The 17,461-nt window shown below is 35.4% G+C and overlaps 1 protein-coding gene across 1 annotated transcript in view; it reads left to right on the top strand.

Annotated features, from left to right (window-relative positions):
• The window catches only part of LOC5574472, a 29,106-nt gene extending 12,740 nt beyond the window's left edge, over window positions 1-16,366 (top strand). Inside the window, exons 2-4 of the mRNA XM_001655081.2 lie at window positions 14,811-14,931; window positions 14,997-15,203; window positions 15,264-16,366. Coding sequence (XP_001655131.2) covers window positions 14,811-14,931; window positions 14,997-15,203; window positions 15,264-16,212 — 1,277 coding nt within the window. The 3' untranslated portion in view covers window positions 16,213-16,366. The remainder of the gene's footprint in view (window positions 1-14,810; window positions 14,932-14,996; window positions 15,204-15,263) is intronic.
• Window positions 16,367-17,461: the final 1,095 nt, after the last annotated feature.

The following is a 17,461-nucleotide window of genomic DNA, read 5'->3' as shown; positions in this document are numbered from 1 at the left end:
TTCACAAGGCTTCCGCAAATGTTTTTTTTTTGTAAAAGCGGTGAAAAATCTTGCTTTGTTAAATCCTTCTAATAACCACCAAAGTTCTGAGAAATTTTTGGATGATTTTGCCAAAATCTGCCAAGAATTAAACTTTTTTACAGATCACATTGAAGTGAATTAGAACGGATCCGCGTTCAGTAGTTATCTCTGGCTTGCCATTTTAAACCGATAGAATGACATTGAAGGAAATTTCACATTTTTATCACAGTTGAAAGAATTAAAAAAGGTTGCGGCTTAAAATATTTGAAAAACGTAAAATTTTAAACTGATTGATAATATATTAGGAACAGATTCCTCACAATTATTCATTAATCAAGAGAAACGACACTTATTCTCAATGGCATCACGGACCCCCTGCGAGCTCGTCACGCCCCCTAGGGGTCCGCGGACCACTGGTTGAGAAACCTTGGTCTATATAAACAAATTGTGTTTCAAAGCCGGGTTGATGAGCCGTTGTAGGGAGATTGTTTGTATCGAATTGAAAGCTTGAATGAAAAGTGCAGATAATAGTTGTGTTCGACGTTAATAATATGTAGATTAAAAAAAAAATCACTAGTGAATTTGTTATATATAGGGTGGCTGGGGGCAAGAAGGACACCTTAAGATATACAGGTTCAAATCATAGTTGATTGGCACAATTTTTGAAGATTTTTCCAGTGTAGGGGCAAGCTCAGCTCTTGTTCTAAATAATGTTATCGATAGATTTCAAAAAAATAAGAAACACATTACGATTTGAGATTTTCGAAAATGTCCCTTCATATGAGGTTTTTAAACGAGGCACGGGGCAAGAGTGCCACTCGTATGGGGCAAGAAGACCACCAGAGCAAAATGCCACAAATTTTTTATATTATTATTTCCCCGCCTAAAGGAGAAATTGTAGAGTAAGTAAAGATAAAAACTGAGGGATAAAAGTTGACTTATAGTTAAAAAGTAATTTTACGAAATTATAATAATAGTAAAAATTTTCAAAACCCATTTTGAATGTCCAAGATGGTTTATTTTGATTTCATTTAGTAGGAAACGTTGATTTAATGCAATATTAAAAAAAAATAAATGTTCGTTTGATTTAATATGAGAAAATTGCGGTGTCCCTCTTGCCCCATAAGACACACTGTTATTATATGTATGAAATTCAATGTCAAAAGGACTTTTTCGAAAAAAAAATCCTCACAGCTATATTAAACAATTGAAAATCATCAAAACTGTGCGGAAAAATCAATATGTTTTGTATTTATTGGGAGTCAAACCTTGTTTTCCAGTCTCACATTCTTATAATATTTCGCATATTTTGCGTTGGTGAGTTAAAGACATTTTTCTAATTTTTTGTACTAATCATTTTTAACTGTAATGTTTACACAACCCTCAATTAGTTCTTAATTTATACTTATCCTGCGTTAAACATAAAAAAAATGATTTGAACTACGTGAAATTAGAGGTGGCACTCTTGCCCCGGGTGTCCTTCTTGCCCCATGTCCCCCTATACCGTTTTGCCTCGAAATCCGGACACCTAAGAAGAAGTGTAGCTTCAAACTTGAATTTTATCAGCAATTTTATGTATATATTTTAAAACTATAATGTTTTTGTTCAACTATCATAGCTTCTGTTTGCTACAATGCAAAGAAAATTACAATATATGACGCAAATTTCACTAAAATATTTAAAATTTCATAATATGTCTTCGAAATCCGGACATCGTTAGAAAGCTGAATCAAATTCCGGACACTTTCATTTAACTGAAATGCTCATAAATTTAATCAATATTTTAGTCAAATGGCATTTTGCGCTCCTTATCTAAGACGCTTTCACTAGTTTTCGGTTTCATTTTCAGTTAAATTCACTATTATACAGCCAAAAATGATGTGAAAGATGAGGGTAAATGACACAACTCCCATCCTTGGCCGCACTTGGTTTCACGACATGCAACATCTATTACTTAACAGGTCACATTTTTTTCGAATAAATATACCAAAACGGAAGGCACCGCTTGAGTTTTTCGCTTGGAGGTTCTAGGGAACACTTATGTGACCATTAAGGCTAAGTAGCCCGTCATTCGTTTTGGCAACAATGATGACTTTTCAGCTTGCATTTCAAAGTGATAAAACTCAGTCTCGATAGTTTATATTGACTTGAAAAAATATCACTGTACGCGCTTACATGCATAAAATATGCTGATACTTTTTCAGCTGTGTCAGTGCAAAACCAACGGATTTTCTTTGATTGGAAATCGTGAGATGAATAAGCAACAATCATCAACGTCGCGTACAAATTTCAATGACGGCCTACTTCGCCTTAAATAGCTGTTTTTGATCATTCTGGTGTAAATCAAGGCACATTTTATTCCACAATCACGGCTGTCCGGGTTTCGAAGCAGCTGATATTTATGCTTCGTAATCCGGACACTGGCATTTAACTATATATAGAGACATTTTATCACCTAAACCACAGTAAATTTCACTTCACTTACGAAAATACACTTATCTCGTTATGTTTACCACTTGTTATGAAAACGAATTATTATCAAATTATCGGGCACATATCCGACCACCATTTTTAGGAAACTGTTTACCAGGCTAGAAAACCAGCAGACGATTTGACACGCAATTCATTTTTATTTGTATTTTAACGTTTTTGAAGCCTACTACGATAAATTGATGTTTACAATACATTTTAAAAACCATAGAATCGACCTGTGAAATAATATTACAGTTACACTTACTACAACATTACAAAAAATAAGACAATGTGCAAGGTGTCCGGCTTTCGAAACGTCCGACATTTCGATGCATAACGGTAAATACATAATCGTAAATTTATAAACTTCATTTCATGTAGGTTATGAAGTACCGTAAATTTATGTAGATAATGAAGTAGGAAAATTGATTACTGGGGTGTATTTTATTTTTTCTTCTATACATGCTGAATGTTGCATTGGCTTCACAGACATTCCACGTTTTCTAGTTCAACGATGTCTAATAATGATTTTAAACATTTACATTTTTATAAAAGTCTGTTTTGCATAGAAATATTTACAGTTTTGAAGCTGAGTAGGGTAAGTGATCCATTAGTTGTAAGTGTTACTATAGTTGCGGTAGTGCCATTTTCACTGATTTTATTGTATTAGCCACAGAACCGACACTGCCAATCGTTAATACACGAAATAGTTGAAAACAGCGGTCAAATTACTTTAAAACTCATGATATATCACTAAAATTGCTTAAACTTTTCTTACTTGTACCAATAGTTGCGGTAAAGTGTTCCTATAGTGAAGGATCCCATAAGAAAACAACGGATACCACAACTAAAGGTACAGTGTACTAATAGTGGGGGTATTATTTTTCACTGACATGCCGTTGGTTACTGCGATGAAATAATTTTTCTCATTAAGTGAATGGTCGTTACTTCTAGTTACAACATTAATATGTACATTAATTGCGCTTCTTGAATTTAATCGGTTAAATGAAATTAAATTGTGCTTAGTGTTTCCACTATTGGTACATCTATACTATTGTTTGGTCAATCGATTGTGTCGCTTGCCCTTGAGGGGGAGAACGATGCAATAATGTCCTGTTCGCGCAGTGCGAAGAAAAAGCGGCGTGATCGAGTCAGTAGACTGAATATAGTGTATGGTCATTCAGTGTCTCTTACTCCTGCGGGAGCGAGCGTTTGGACCGGAAGCACACTCTTTTGGAATGCAATGCGTGTTCGAGAAATATCGTGAATCCGGTTAGGCGTTATTCCATGACAATTGTGGAGATGCAGAAGATTCTTCGGTCTCTAGTAACAACGGTTGTCTAGCTAACATTCCTTCCCTTCCCCGATGACCGTAAGGACGTGGCCGGCGCCGTTATTGGCTTTTGAAATTTGAGTTCTCGATTTGTGCACATTGAAGAATGGTAAGCTAATCCCAAGCCCCATTCATTGATTCCCTGTGCAACTTCGATTGCTCTAGTCAATCACGGAGTAGCAACTACGAATTGTACGGTCATATATGCTCATGCTCATGGATCCCACTAACCCAATATCCTATCCATGACAACTGTGGAGGTGCAGAGGTATATTCGGTCCCTAGTAACAATTATTATCTAACGAATATTCCTTCCCTTCCCCGGTGACTGCAATGGGTGTGGCCGGCCCCGTTATTGACTTTAAAACATTGAATTCTCGATTTGTGCACATTAAGTAATGGTAAGCTAATCCCAAGCCCCATTTTTTAAATCTTTGTCTAACATCGATTGTTCTGGTCAATCACAGAGTGCAACTACTAAGCGGTCATCCATGCTCATGCTCATGCTCATGCTAAATATTCACAGTTTTAAAGCCTAAGCTGTTCAAAATGTTGTGCATGCTTAAGTGTGAATTTCTTCTTCATCTTTTTCTTTATGGCATTAACGTCCTCACTGGGACAGAGCCTGCTTCTCAGCTTTGTGTTCTTACAGCACTTCCACAGTTATTAACTGAGAATTTTCTTTGCCAAAGTTGCCATTTTGCATTCGTATATCCTGTGGCAAGTACGATTATATTCTATGCCCAGGGAAGTCAAGGAAATTTCCATTACGAAAAGATCCTGGACCGACCGGGAATCGAACCCAAACACCAGCATGGCTTTGCTTTGTAGCCGCGGATTCTAACCACTCGGCTAAGGAAGGCCCCAGTGTGAACTACTGAGCACACACTAAATTTTCATGTAAAAGTCGACCAAAACAGGGCTCATTGAAATAAACCCAAAAATAGCAGTTTTCTCGTAAAATTAAGTGTAAATGTGATATTTTTATGATATTATTGTTTTGCACGATCTGGAATATTTTGCTTAAACTAAAGGTAGGTAGGTAATTTGCTATTTTTCCGCGAACTAGCTGGAGGCTTTGCCCTGCTGATTCGAACTTTTGCCTCACTATGGTATTATATGTGAAAATAGTTTCAAAGCAATTATGCAAAAAATAATGCTCTTCAAAGCATCCTTACGATAGACCTAAATACGCCCTTATATAGAAAATTTAATATAATTTCATTCTAATTTTTTTCATGCTATAGAAGTTTGGCCGAAAATTACAATTTTCATGTCTAAAAATAAAAAAAATCTCAATCGATTTCTATAATATATGGATTGAAAGTCCCTTTCTTGAATAGCATTCGAACCACCATTACATTTATAATATTAGCTTTGAATTGACCCAGAAATCTTAAAAAGAAACACTTGCCCCACTCGAACTTTTGCCCCACTTTAGTCTGTACTCCCGATGTGCATAATGCAATAGCTTGGGTTCAGCCCCTTTAAATCATATAAATTCTCAGGGACAACAAGTCTAATTGAAACTCTCTATGGTTCATTCAAATTTTTTGTATGACGATTTGGTTGAAACGTATCGCTGAAATATGTTTTCATGTTGCCGGGAAATGGCATTAATTGGGGCTTGTTGTCTTTAGTTTATTTTATACTTTGGAAATTGTAATGATTCTCTAGTTCGAGGTCAGAGAAACAAGCTCAAATTAAATTATTGACGAAAATGTTGAATTGAATACTATTCATTCGTGCTGTTTGGAATTTATATCAAAGTGTTTGTAATATGAGACAGAATTGTTGGACAATTAAATAAAAATGTTGATGAATACTTTCACGTTAAATCAATAGTAAAATATATTAAATCAACAAATAATTATGTTGACACACCCAACATAGTTAAGTTTTGTGAAGAATTTAAAATGTATTTCTGACAAACTTGTTTCAACTTGTATATGAACAATTTTACTTATACAATAATTCAATATTGTACCCAAACTAAACCCATCAACACAAATGATTACAAGTTAAAGTTGTACCGGTGTAATTGCCGATTCTTTAGAATAACCACAAGTTTTAGCATTATCTTATTCGGAGAAAATTATCCCAATTAAAAAGAACTTCACCCGAAAAGCAATTGTGTAATCCTCACCGCATAAGATATATATTACTACCTCATGCTGACGCAGCACCTCTCTTCGACTCATTTCATCGCCAGACTGCCGGAGTGCATTTCATCTAATCACACATGGAGAGGTTAATCACCCAACAGCAGCATTCGCCGGGACATTGCAAGTAGGAAGTTCGTGTCAATAGTTTCCACACATACTCCGCGTAGTTATATCCGAGAAACAAGTCACCCTTTCGTTGACCTACAACTGTTCGACTTCAACTTCAGCCAGGGTGGGGGTTGAACGTTGAAATTATTGCAAAAACCGGTTTGGAAAAGCGTTAGACCCGGTTCAAGTGGCGTCATAACAGTGTGTAATTAATTCTAGTTATATTTAATTCAAACCTTGAACTTCGATATCTAGGAATGCATTACGGCTGTTGTAACTTCCGTACACATGCATGCAGTTGTTGCACAGTTTATCTAGAAAAGCAAGAGAAGCTGTTGGGTATAGCGTGATATACATCGGAATTGCAAACTAGACTGCCATGGGAGAGTAATTAGATTGATGTAACAGGCACTTAAGTTTGTTTATATGATACGTTAGAATGGGTTCCGAATTTATATTAGGAGTTTCGAGAAATAGGTATCAGTCTCAATTTGAACTTCTAACTCTCATAGCTACAACAAATAAATAATATCATAATTGCGTTCGATTTGGCAACACGTTAAAAAAATCATGTTGCCAAAATCGAACCACATCAAAATTGAACGATCCTGTAACGCAACCAGGACTTGGCTCTAGGGGGGTTTTGGAAGGTAAAACGGCGGTGAAAGTGAAAAAATCTAAACATATTCCTAGACTAACATTCACAGAGAGTGAAAATCATCTGCAAACTTAAGCTTCCTCGTCCACTCCAGGCATTCCTTTTTATGTAAACTTACAACACTAGTTGAAGGGAGTCGGCTTAACATTTTCCGAAATATGCCTGTGGTGGACGAATAAAAGATAAGAATAAATTTTACATTTCTAATATATGGTTAAAAAGTCCATACAAAATTTAAACATTCCGATAACGATTCAAATCTTCATCCTTCGTGAAATAAAAAGTTCATCATTTTCTTCACTAATTATTTAATTTAGATGCACATACGTTAACCACTTAATTCAATCACTCTGCCAATTTCGTCCCACAATATTTTTTCAAGTTTTTAACGATGAAAATAACCTTTCAGCGCATTAAGTTCCAGTAAGAAACGTTGCAATTATTATAAACAGTTGGTCGAAAAGATATCAAAATTGCAGATTTTGAAACATTTCCAGTTTGTACACAAATATTTGTTTTTTTTTCAGATTAGGGACAGATTCGCCATCCCCTCTGAGTATTTTGAGGATTTTATTTGTAATCAGAGAAAACTAAAAAATTACTTCTCTGAGAATTTACGTGCCCTGAACTGCCGTGAATCGCAAGTCAGTCCCATCTGCAAAAAATAGGCATTGAGAAAATGGGCTGTGAAGTTTTCAAACTTGTTTTCCATACAAATAGTAAAAAAAATTCCATTATGGGGGAACTTGACTTGCTGTTTTTTCCTATTTTTTTTCGAACAAATCATATTATTTCATTATATTTTTATATTTATATTTATATTTATATTTTTGAGAAACTGCAGAATTGTAGCTCTAAGTTTGACCGAGCAGTCTTGCAATAATAATTACGCTATTCACCAAGACCAAGCTGGGGTAATGGGTTGAAATTCTACAAGAATATTTTCGGTATTGACATTTTCTTGATCTCCCAGGCAGGCTTGATAGAAACTCCTCTGCGATGCAAAGAGGAGGTGATTTCGCCGATTTTCCGAACTCAAAATTTTCAACACAGATCCTCAAGCGATTCGAGTGAGAGTGCAAAAAATTGCGAGGATTTTTTTCAGGTACTCTCTCTCTCTCGTTGCGAGGCTCACCATTACTCACACTTCAAAAGAACTCTTGAGTCTGCCACCCGAACAAACAGTCCTCGGGGAGTTGTGAGAGCACCCTTTTTTGATAGAATTTTACTCTGTTGTGTTTTGTGCTGCATCTTCCTCGCTCATTTTTCGTTGCCTCTCTACTTAGCAATTTTTCGCTCCGTAGCAAAGAGGCAAAGGCAGCACGCTGCTCTAGAGTATGTCATCGAACTCTGTTGATGTTGAGGAGAATTATCAAGCCTGCTCCCAGGACATAGAAAATCTTAAGGACTGTTCATTTGGTAAAGTGGACACTTTGTTTTTGCTCTATCTCTTTTTTTTTTATTGATAAAATCGTAATCGATTTTCTGTGCATCGTTCAACTATTATTGTACAATTTTATGAAAAAATAATATCTTACAAAATGCTTTTGGTTGAAGAACTAAATAGTTTTTCCAAAGACTCCATAGAAAAACAGTTCGTCAAAGTTAAGCATTATTTTTCGCATAACAAAAATCCTCATTTTTATGAACAAATGGTATGTTGGTATCCTTTATTATTCTACAAAAGGGGGCGCTGTAAAAATATCAATAATATTCCACCGTTCTCTGGCACTAGGTCATTCTAGTGATTAACCCTTTATGGCCAAATTTGCTGAAACACTATCCTTTTATTCCCAGCAATAAAGTAAAGTAAAAATCGTGTTGAAAATAGGTTTAGATAACGCAAAGAAACTATATTTCTATAAAAGAGAGCTAATTCGTCAATCCCAACTGCATTTTTAAAAATATATTTTTTTTCTATTTATGGTCGTTTTATTGAAAAATCTCATACTTTTTTAAATCTTGTACGCATATTTATCGATCTACTGCAAATTGTTATCTAATTCCTTTAAACATTTTAAAAGGTAATCTCAGAATAACACGTTATGAAAACAATACACGGAAAATAAATCCGATTTCATTACAGCAGTGTTCCCAACTTTGATGATTGTCATTGTGCTTTGAAAGGTCTTCTGGAAGTAAAGCATTTGTTTTTCTATTTTGCTTTTAATGTGACGTGGGGATTAAATTAGCAACTCTAGGACGGCGTAGGTTATTTTCCACATCAATACTTTATTAGTACTTCCGTCATGACGTAATTGAAATCTAAAAATACTACTCATATCAGTTCCATTTAAATTTAAAATATTTGTTTTTTTTTTTCTAAAAATATCAGTGGAAAATGAATTTATGATATCTGGGAAACTGTTGCTCCAAAAATAACTTGATATTTTACAGCAGGCTTGTGATTGATAATGCTTTGGAAGAACAAGCGCTTTTTGAAAATAAAAATATAGATTGTCGAATTTTCCTGCCAATTTCTAATAATTATTGATTTTGATATCCTCCAAAAATCAACCGTTCTAAACGTTGTGCCTTATAAGTGCGAAATTTATTATCACAACATAGTACAATATTGATTGAACGATGTACAGAGAACTGATTGCGATTTCATTAATAAATTAAAAAGATGTAGCATGTACAAAGTGTCCACGTTACAAAATGAACAGTCCTTCACGATTTACAGATATCCAAATCCGATTTACACATATACAAATGCAAAAAATGTCAACTGGGAAAGAAAACTCTGAGTAAAAAACTGTGGATGTGCTCATTATAACACTAAGTTGAGAAGCAGAGTCTGTCCCAGTTGGGATGTTACGTCAGAAAGTACACAGTACACCAAAACATGTACTTCATTTGCGTTAATTTATGAAAGGTTAGAGATAGAAAAACAAAATATAATAAAGTTGTAATGGATTTTTTAGTACAGTCAACTATCACACACCATTTTTTTTTAACACGGTCCAAGAAATTTAGCAAAAGTTTTGTAGCGTGACAAACCTTACACATTTTTTAGAGGACTCATACAAAAAGCGTGACAAGGGGGGGGGGTTTGGTTCTAAAAAGTCAAAATTTAGCGTGACATAATTTGTGTAACATCCCTGTATTGTCAAACATAAATATTATTAGTTTTTTGCATTTATCTTGTAATGCTTTTGGTTTACTGCAATTCTAAATAAGTGTTAAACATACTTGTCATATTTTGATTACTTTACGCTGCTTGCTGCACTTGATTTATTGCTCCATAATTTTCAATACGAATCGTCATACTTTTCACCATCTTTCTGCTATGCAAGATTTTACTTTTGCAAACTGCCGTGAATCGCAAGTCAGTTCCATCTGTAAAACCTAAAAAGTATGCATTGAGAAAATGGGCTGTGAAGTGTTCAAACTCGTTTCCATACGAATGTTTAAAAAATTCCAGAGGATTGGAACATGTTTAAATCTTAATGAAACTTTCACAATTTGCTTTTCACTACGATATCTTTCCGAGAAAAATATCAAGCGTGTGCTAGAATAAGGGCTTAAGTCGCATGATTGATTTCTCTTCATCGATCCTCTCTTCTGTGAATAGAGATGACAAGATACGGGTTTGTCAGCATCTTTTCACCTCAGGACGCAAGATTGCATCACTGCCTAGCGTCTCAAACTGAAAAAAATCCACATCTTGTCACCTTTATTCACAGAAGCGAAGATCGATGAAGAGAAATCGATTATGAGACTTACGCCCTTATTCTAGCACACGCTTGATATAAAGATCAAGATGAATAAAACACTGTTCATTTTTGTGTTACAATGTGCGGAAATCTGTAGTGGGACTGATATGCGGTTAGTTCTCACTATGGGACAATTCTCGCGTTTAGTATCATAAGGGCGTATCTACAATGATCGACTTCTCTTCTTTCTTTTACATAGAACATTTTTCTCTAAAATCAACAGTTTCGAAGTTATAATTTTTCAAATAGCTGCATGCAAAAATGTATAGGCCATTTTCAAAAGTTACTCTTGAGTCAAAATGGTCAATTTTTCTATGGAATGCACTTACTCTACCACTTATTCTAGCACTTATTATTTTGATAAAATCAAAATCAAAATTTTAAAAATCAACCAAAAGTTGTTCTTAGAAAAAAATTTTATTCAAAATTTCTTCATCATGAAACTTACTGTCAAGATTCTATGGTGAAAATTGAAAAAATATTGAAAATGGGGTTTTTGTGTAATTTAAAATTCAAGTTTTATTTTTGATGTTTCTATGAAAATAAATAAAATATTTTTTCAGTGTATATTTTTTTATTATAGTCCAAACGGTTCACTACAACTTCTTATAACATTTTTCTCTAAAATAAACAGTTTCGGAGTTAGAATTTTTCAAATAAATTGCATGTTTGGCTATTTTCAAAAGTTACACTTGAGTCAAAATGATCATTTTTTCTATGGAAAACACTTATTCTACCATACCAAAAACAAGCGCAAAATTTAATCTAAATCGAAGATGGCCGAGTTCTGTGACTGACCGATTTGACAAGGAATCCGTCAATAGTCCATTTTACGAGACGCTTTTGAACAGCTGATTGCTTATTTTATGAATGAAATTTTGAAAGTAGGCGGTGTCGTTACGTGTGAAAGTTACAGCAATATCATCAGTGTTGTCGTTTCGTAAAATGGACTATAGCTTGACATTATTAGGGTAAACAGGTATAATACGCCCCCTTCTTAGGAAAAACTGCTTGATCGCAGTAGCAAATGCATTACTTCTAAAGTTTTTGGTGTCAAAGCGTTATTCACTTAGTTGGTCATGCTCTGCATGCAACTCTCTCTTGCCAGGTAGCTTCTAAAAAGAGTATAATACATTTTCTGTAAACGGTCGAAATCTTGACATTTCAAAACAGACTGGGCAATATGCCCCTCCCGCAGAAAAAAGTTCCGCAGCGTTTTAGAAATGTTTCCAAAGAGAATTCCACCACTTGCTGAGCTTAAAAGGGTCAATTAGCAGTCGTCTTCCGGTAAAAGTTTTTGTAATGAGTACAATAGTAGAGGATGGGCTTCATTTACAACGAGGCTTGCCTATCGGACCCAAAATTTCACGCCAAAAAGCTATTTTTCGATATTTTTGGTATTTCTATTGACTGTTTGTACAGTTAACTCTCCCTAACTCGATATTCCGTATCTCGATATCGAGTTAGAGAACCATAGTTTAAGTTGGTTTTCATGGGTGGATGAGTCCGATGGACTCTTGGAACGCAGTTGCACTGCTTTTGTGTTCTGTAACTCGATACCTCCCTAACTCGATAGTCCCATCAATATCGATTAAAGGAGAGTTGACTGTACTTCTCAATGATCTAATATGCGCAACATAATTTTTTCGTGGATATTTAAGATATGTAATCATATATACGTGTTAAAAAAGCCTCAACCCCTTGAAAATGGAGTGGGGCGTATTGCCCGGTTCAGCGCATTATACTGATTTACCCTAGATATCAAATAGCTAGATCGTTCTCATTGCCGGTAAATGTCAAAAAATTGAAATAATAAATCATAGAAGAAGAATGTCGCTGACGTCGCTGTCGGAACTAAAGAAACTATAAGCAACTATAATTTAGACTCTTTAGTCGGAACATCTTTTGCTCGCGGAGGTAGGCTATAAATGTCAACGCGAAAATGTATGCAGTTTAACAGTTATGTACCCAACATGTTTCTGAGCGAGAACAATGGGAACAGCAGCGACATTCGTCCTCTATAGTTTTCTGTCTCTATTAAATCTCGCGTAACAATTCTAAAGGGCCAATGATCAAATTGTAAACAAATCGGGCTTTGATACCATTCGATAGCATCTCCCAACACCCACAAACTATGCAAACGTTGTCAACATAATCATAAAACTTACCGTTATAAACTCGATTCTCAAAACGGCCAATAACCGCTTTTTTCCAAATCATTCATTGGCCCACTGCTTGAAACAGCCAATGATCGGTTCTCGCTCTATCAAGAGGGCCTACAATCGGAAAATTTCGCAAACTGTCATTGGCCTTAGCATGGTGAGAGGCCAATGACTCTCTCTTGCTCATTCATTGAAAACCGAAAAGGCCTAGCCCTGGGCCAAGCACGCTAATAAAATTCTATTTTGGCCAATAAAAAAGGCTCATGCCTTGTTGAAAATCGAAAATGGGCCGAGCATTGAAACTCATCATTTTTTCCACATTTTTGTCAGTTCTTAGAATAAAATCGATTATTAGCGTATAGTTATAGTAAATCGTCACTCAAACAGCAAGAAATCACACTGATTGATTTGAATACTGAGAAATAGGAATTGAAAATGTGGTGAATAATGTTCAAATCGAATTTTCTCAGAGTCAACGAACTGAGGATTGGCCCTTTTGAATTGTTACGCGAGAAATAGATAATTTTGTCAAAAACATGCTCCAAAACCAAATTCCGTTTTAAGTTTCATACAAGCGTTCGAGATTGCTTCCTTGTTGTATGCGAAACGCCTTGAAACGGTTCCCGTAAATTTTGTTTCGTACAACTTATGGCAAGTTCGGTTTGCATGCAAGACACAGGCTTGGGTGTCTTCCCGGGTAAAGAAATTATTGATAATAAAGCTAATTGCAAATTTTATTAGCATATATTATTTTGTTTTGTTGAATAATCTAAACACATTTTGTAATTTTTGGCAAGTAAAATCAGCTGGTTCGGTTTGGTTTAGATGATTAATTGTAATTCGGTCAATTAATTGTGTAAGGGGTTATGTGCGGAGGAGAGGGCCTGAGATTACGTTCAATTTATTTTTATTTTCATACAAATAATATTACCAGCGGGGAGTGGGGGTTGAAAAACTCCGAAAATTGTCTGCCCTTATTATTGGACGGCCCTTAATTTGCTAAGAAAACTTAGATATTTAGAGAACAATGAATACACAATGAATTATTCAGTATTGGACAACACATTCGCAACTTTTCCGATTTTCCATACAACATTTTCAAATTTAATTATCTCAAATTTTAATTATCAAATTTATAATCTCAGCTACTAATTTGGGCAATTGATTGAAATTTTCACAGCAATTTCAATAGGGATGGTACACAATTTATGTCACGCTAAATTTCGACTTTTTCGACCACCTCCCCCCTACCCCCTTTGTCACGTTTTTTGTATGAGTCCTTCGATAATTTTGTAAGGCTTGTCATGCTTAGCTTGACCCCCTCTCCCCCCTTGGAGCGTGACGTAATTTGTGCATGACCCCATATATATTCGTTCATTTGATTCTAGATCAAATTCTGAGTATCTTCTCAAAATTTGAGCTCATTTGGATGAAAACTGAGACTGCACAGTTTATATAGGTTACAATGGGAAAAGCAAGCATTCCATTCAATCAGTCATAGTGTTTGCCCATGTGCTCTTGGGAATTAGAGCTACGATGATACTGTGAGATACATTCATCAGCTACAACTTTGCCGAAGACCTGTTGTATCTCACAGTATCAACGTTGTTCTAATTCCCATGAGCACATGGCAAACACTTTTACCGACTGAATGATTTGTTTGCTTTTCCCATAGTTTTCATCCGAATGAGCTCAAATTTTGGGAGGACACTCAAAATTTGATCTAGAATCAAATGAGCGGTGTGGAGCAAAAACTATTTTTTGAACCACTCTAGGGTTACATGCTTGGCGCTGAATCGATACTCACCTCATAATAACGCACTTGCGCTAGTGTCTATGCTATGCACGAAAAATCGCTAAAAGGTAACGCGAAAAATATTTGTATGGCGAAATAGATGCGAATTATTTCTCAAAATCGGGAACATTGGGAGCATGAAACATTTGTTTTGTTAATATACTCGACCACTTTGAAAGATGGTGTTGTAGGCAGGTTTGTTCAGCAGCTAATTTTAAATTGAAAAAGCTCTAATTTATTGAAATTGCCTAAAATGTATAAAGTACAATAGCGCGACAGCCCGAAGGTTAATTTGAAAGTTTTTTAATTGGTTGATATTTTTCAATAACTTCGTTTCATTCATACGTTTGATTATATTTTCCAATGTTTTTTTTCAGCTGCGAAAACATTATTTTCCAAAATCGTCGTGGAAGGATCATCAATACCATGTGATATAGGCAGCGGTATCGATTTGGAGCAGAAGCTTCCCCAGTGGTTTGATGAAGCAAAATTCAAAAGGTGAGGTTCATATCATACAAATGCGTGTAATCAACGAATATTATTTTGCATTTCGATCATTTTAGAGGACAGAAATACTTCTTCGACAACCGATTCGGAATGATGCAGTCCAACTACTGTGGGCTTGTGTCATTGCTGTGCGATCCAAAGGGCTTGACTATTTTGCACAACACCGGACGTTCCAGTACTTCAGAAACCGCCCGTAAACGATATATATCAACCACTCTGCATATGCTGTCATGGTACGAAATTGATCTTTCACCAGGTTCAAAGTAATTATGTTATATTTATATCAAAGAAACAGCTAGTAACGAGATACATTTCAATTTCAGATCATGGGCCTCCCTACAACGAGTGCGCAAGATGCACTTGAATGCATCAAAGCGATCGCAAGAAAAAGACATCGGTTTCATCACACAAACGGAAGTGTCCCTAACGGTTTTTGGATTTCTTGGGTATGCCCTGATTCGTCCGCATCTTCTTGGCATCCGATATGACAACGACGATGATCGAGAAGGATTCGTGCACTTCTGGGCTGTGGTTGCCGCGATGCTAGGTGTTCACGATCGTTTTAACTTTTGTCTTCCAAAATTGGCGGTGGTTGAGATGGTTTGTAAAATATGTCAGAGGTACATATTTATGCCACTGTTGCAAATCGAAACCACTTTGTTCAAATCTATGGTTCAGGCTATAGTGGACGGGTTAAGCGAATTCACACCGTTCAACTCTTATGAGAGCCTCATGTATTTCGTTCGACGTGTTGCCGGAATTCCAGGTTATCAACACAACGTGGACATGAAGAAGGAAACCATATGCAGGAAACTTTTTACCAAGGAGGAGATGCTCAATATGAGAAAAGTGTTCGAAGGAAAACCGGGATATGAATACATGGAACAATCGGTCATCGATGATAGAATACTTTTGTTCAACGTCAAACAGATCGATGGAACCGAGCTAAACCAAAATTCTTTAGATAACAACTTAGTGAGTGGTGTTTACAACAAGCTTAATGATCAAGAAAATGGCAAAAATATTCTGATAGAACTTTTGGGACTTAATCACAACGAAGAGCTGATCATTGAAGCTGTAGAAAATGAGGATGATTGGACAAGAAATTTGAATGACTCTAAACTAAAATTGTTGTCGGACAGAGATTTGAGATATTTCAAATTCAAATGCAGACTTATGGACAATAACTACACACGGATAGGAAATTTCCTTAACGAATCTATGCTTAGCTGGATGCTCTATCGTATGAGGAAAGCTCATAATAGTGAATAATTCTGGCAATAAAATTATGTAATATACGTAAGGGAAAAATATACACATGGGCTTTATTAAAGTTACACATGTGCGTGGGTTTTGGAGCATAGATTTATGCCAACAATATTGTGATATTTCTTACAAGCAATAATAAAAGAAAAAATTACTTTAACTATTTGTCATTTCATTTTTCCGAAATGCTTACCAGTTCGTCTCGGTAATATCATTGATAACTATGTTTTTTACCTTACGTGCTGACTCTCCGGAAATTTTCCCAACTTGAATAAAGAAAATTAAATTCGTACCTACTGGGACAAACCCTACATTAATATGCATCAGAACTCAATTAACTTAATTAGAGCATTAAATTGTAATAGTTTGATAAGGTTAAGGAAATTTTTAAACTGATAAATTCATAAGCTTTAGACAAGTATTTAAATCTTTATCAAATTTCTTTGCTTAAAAATGTCTTCTGTATTAAACTAAATGTGTGAAAAAAAAAAACGATAGTGCAATTTTTTATTGATCTTGACAAGAATTTATTTTCAAATTCCTAATTTTATCAGGACTGGTAAAATGGACCATTCTATATTGGCCCCTCTACATTCAAACAAAAAACCAACGGGCAATTAACTTTTCATGTCATACTAACGATTATACTTGAGAGATCACCAGTTATATTGCGATATTTATTTGTTATTTTTCGTAATTAAATAATTATTAATAGGAAGCATATCATTTCTGCCTTTTTTTTTTCTATGAAAAATGATATGCAATATAGAATAAAGAATTTTTTAATAGAACTAAAGACTGGACTCGGAAAAATGAGACACACAAAAATGATCACCAAAAATTCATTTTAAATCGGATACTTCTCAAAATTTCAGGGATTAAAAAACTATATATTAGCTATATTTTGGCATAATTCATTGAATTTTCTACCCCCAAGCTGGATGCTCGTACATTTCTCTTGATACTGCTCATGAGATCTGGGGCGTGGCTTTGCCCATCTTTTTTAAACAATTTCTCCATGTTTTTCTTCAATGCTTCATCGGTTTTGAATGTTTTTCCGCTTTTCTTCAACCTTTTCCTTATTATCGCTCAAAAATTTTTCCATTGGACGTACATAGTTCTGGTGTCCTTCGGAACCACATTAACGCCCTTCGCTTCGTACCAATCCATTACAGGCTTGGCGTAATGGCACGAAGCGAGATCCGGTACGAAGCGAGAATAGCGTGGGACCACGGTTAAAGCGGAGGAAGGGCAG

The sequence above is a fragment of the Aedes aegypti genome, chromosome 2 (genome assembly GCF_002204515.2).
Source record: "Aedes aegypti strain LVP_AGWG chromosome 2, AaegL5.0 Primary Assembly, whole genome shotgun sequence".
Lineage (NCBI taxonomy): Eukaryota > Metazoa > Arthropoda > Insecta > Diptera > Culicidae > Aedes > Aedes aegypti.
Note: the sequence above shows the minus strand (reverse complement) of the source record. Positions and strands in the feature narration are given on the sequence as shown.